Source organism: Mesoplodon mirus (assembly GCF_964341445.2).
Source record: "Mesoplodon mirus genome assembly, chromosome: 16".
Taxonomy (NCBI): Eukaryota; Metazoa; Chordata; class Mammalia; order Artiodactyla; family Ziphiidae; genus Mesoplodon; species Mesoplodon mirus.
The window spans coordinates 49,046,073-49,049,820 of NC_138992.1; the positions used below are offsets into that span (position 1 = coordinate 49,046,073).

The window sequence follows — 3,748 nt, forward strand, 5'->3', positions numbered from 1 at the left end:
GAACATTAGATGAAATGGGATGTAAAACAGAAATATGAATATTTTATTCAGGTTATATCTGTTTGTATTTACAAATCCATTTTTATTGGAAAATGGAAGCATGCATCTGGATCAAAGAGTGATGTTTATTGTGGTTTCTGTGTATAGACTTCCAATAGAAATATTACATTTTATTTTGTGTTAGGAGGAAAAATATTAGAGGAGAAAAAGGACCTTAGTTTTTATTCAGTTCTTCTGTATATTTCATTCTCAAAACATATGAGCCAAGATTTTGAAAAAAGAAACTGATATCTCTGGTCAAGAGTGTTAAAGACAATGTATAAAGGAGACATTGTTCAACCCCAAATTATTTCAAAACTCAATTTTTAATAATAAAATACATTTTAAGGGACTTGATTAAACGTTTGAACCATATTTAGTCAGATATGCTATTTATTTTCTTTATTTACTAAAATAAAAATATAAATGCACCTTATTGTAAAATTTTAAAAATCATAAAGGTATATAAAATAAAAATAACCCCCCTTTCTTTTTGTTACTCCCTCCAATCACACTTTGTACCTTAGAGCTAACCATTGACAGACTGCAATGACAAGTTCTAGAACATGCAGGTTGGAATTATGATAACAAAGACATAGGTTTATAAAGATACACTGTCAAGTGCTCAAGAAACACGCACAGAGGCCTGACTATCCAGGACCCCGGAGGTGCCAAATGCCACCAATTTTAACATGGCAGCTAAACCCAAGCAGCAAAGGAGCGCTGACGCCAATGAAGTCATGCCAATGAAGTCGGCGGGGCAGCGATGAAGTAATCTCGCGAGATCGAAGCCAGCCTCCGCTTGGCCCGGAAGCCTCGACTGAGGGGGCAGAGGGGCTGAGGAGTGGAGAGGCGGGGGAGGGAGCAGGAGTCGGGCGAGAACCAGTGGGGGAGCGAAGCAGCGACGCTGGGCGTAGGCGGCTTTGGAGAATCCGCGCGGGCTGCACTGCGCCTGGGCTGGTCGCGGAGGGGGGGAGGGGATGTCGGTCAGTGAGAGATCCGCTGTTGCTGAGGAGAGGAGCGTCAACAGCAGCACCATGGTAGCTCAACAGAAGAACCTTGAAGGCTATGTGGGATTTGCAAATCTCCCAAATCAAGTATACAGAAAATCAGTGAAGAGAGGGTTTGAATTCACACTTATGGTTGTGGGTGAATCTGGACTGGGAAAGTCAACTTTAATCAACTCATTATTCCTCACAGATTTATATTCTCCAGAGTATCCAGGTCCTTCACATAGAATAAAAAAGACTGTACAGGTGGAACAATCCAAAGTTTTAATCAAAGAAGGTGGTGTTCAGTTGCTGCTCACAATAGTTAATACCCCAGGATTTGGAGATGCAGTGGATAATAGTAATTGCTGGCAGCCTGTTATCGACTACATTGATAGTAAGTTTGAGGACTACCTAAAGGCAGAATCCAGAGTGAACAGACGTCAGATGCCTGATAACAGAGTGCAGTGTTGTTTATACTTCATTGCTCCTTCAGGACATGGACTTAAACCATTGGATATTGAGTTTATGAAGCGTTTGCATGAAAAAGTGAATACCATTCCACTTATTGCCAAAGCAGATACACTCACACCAGAGGAGTTCCAACAGTTTAAGAAACAGATAATGAAAGAAATCCAAGAACATAAAATTAAAATATATGAATTCCCAGATACAGATGATGAAGAAGAAAATAAGCTTGTTAAAAAGATAAAGGACTGTTTACCTCTTGCTGTGGTAGGTAGTAATACTATCATTGAAGTTAATGGCAAAAAGGTCAGAGGAAGGCAGTATCCTTGGGGTGTTGCTGAAGTTGAAAATGGTGACATTGTGATTTTACAATTCTAAGAAATATGTTGATAAGAACACACATGCAGAACTTGAAAGATGTCACTAATAATGTACACTATGAGAACTACCAGAGCAAAAAACTGGCAGCTGTGAGCAAAAAACTGGCAGCTGTGACTTATAATGGAGTTGATAATAACAAGAATAAAGGGCAGCTTACTAAGAGCCCTCTTGCACAAATGGAAGAAGAAAGAAGGGAGCATGTAGCTAAGATGAAGAAGATGGAGATGGAGATGGAGCAGGTGTTTGAGATGAAGGCCAAAGAAAAAGTTCAAAAACTGAAGGACTCTGAAGCTGAGCTCCAATGGCGCCATGAGCAAATGAAAAAGAATTTGGAAACACAGCACAAAGAATTAGAGGAAAAATGTCATCAGTTTGAAGATGAGAAAGCAAATTGGGAAGCCCAACAATGTATTTTAGAGCAACAGAACTCTTCAAGAACCTTGGAAAAGAACAAGAAGAAAGGGAAAATCTTTTAAACTATCTTTTGACCACCAGTTACATATTAGTTGTCAACGTGCCAGCTTGGACATCAGTGTTTGTTGGATCCGTTTGACCAATTTGTACAGGTTTTATCCTTAATGATGGATTTAACAGCATGACAAAAATTATTATTTGTTGTTGTTGTTGTTCTTGATGGAGATTAAGATGCCTTTAATTGTCTAGGGTGTTGTGTACTTAGAAACTAACAGCTCTAAGTACCTTTCCTATGTTTTCTTTTTTTATTAAACAGATGTCTTCAATTTAATGTAAGAAAACATTTTACTGTTGTACAATCATGTTCTGGTAGTTTGATTGTTTACAGGATATTCCAAAATAAAAGGACTCTGGAAGGTTTTCATTAAGGATAAATTGCCATAATATGATGCAAACTATGCTTCTTTATGATAATTATAATATAAGTTTCCATTCAGTGCAACATATACAATAATGTAATTTAGTCTAACACAGTTGACCCTATTTTTTGACACTTCCATTGTTTAAAAATACACATGGAAAGGGCTTCCCTGGTGGCGCAGTGGTTGAGAGTCCGCCTGCCGATGCAGGGGATACGGGTTCGTGCCCCGGTCTGGGAGGATCCCACATGCTGTGGAGCGGCTGGGCCCATGAGCCATGGCCGCTGAGCCTGCGCGTCCGGAGCCTGTGCTCCGCAACGAGAGAGGCCACAACAGTGAGAGGCCCGCATACTGCAAAAAAAAAAAATACACATGGAAAAAAAACCTATATGTTTACAACGCACCTAGAGCTTTTTTATAACAACCTCTTTTTTTGTTTGTTTGTTTTGGATTCTTTAAATATATACTATTCTCATTTAGTGCCCTCTTTAGCCAGAATCTCATTACTGCTTCATTTTTCTAATAACATTTAATTTAGGTATTTTCCATATATCGGCCCTGCTAAAATAGAATATAACATCTTTCATATGGTAGGAACCAACAAGGAAACTTTCCTTTAATTCCCTTTTACACTTTATGGTAAGTAGAAGGGGGAAAAATGCATTTATAGATCATTTCTAGGCAAAATTGTGAAGCTAACAACAAACCTATTTCTACCTATGTGCAGTCTCTTTATTTTACTAGAAATGGGAATCATGGCCTCTTGAAAAAAAAGTCACCATTCTGCATTTAGCTATATTCATATATTGCATTTCTGTATTTTTTTGTTTGTATTGTAAAACATTCACATAATAAACAATGTTGTGATTAAAAAAAAAAAAAGATACACTGTCAAATATATTACTCTATTCAGAAGGGCACCAAAAGGATTTTGAGAAAGAATAATGTGATTTTCTTGTTTCAAGACAGGAAATCTGACTAATTCAATGCTAATTCTTATGAGAACATGCATTATCAGAATATGGGAGTTTTTATTTT

General features: G+C 37.9%; 1 protein-coding gene across 1 annotated transcript; it reads left to right on the forward strand.

Annotated features, from left to right (window-relative positions):
- Positions 1-983: 983 nt before the first annotated feature.
- Positions 984-2,471, forward strand: LOC309792050 (septin-7-like). The gene is given in 2 exon segments (XM_082601275.1): positions 984-1,848; positions 1,851-2,471. Coding segments are annotated over 2 exon segments (1,332 nt in total). The 5' UTR covers positions 984-1,019; the 3' UTR covers positions 2,354-2,471.
- Positions 2,472-3,748: the final 1,277 nt, after the last annotated feature.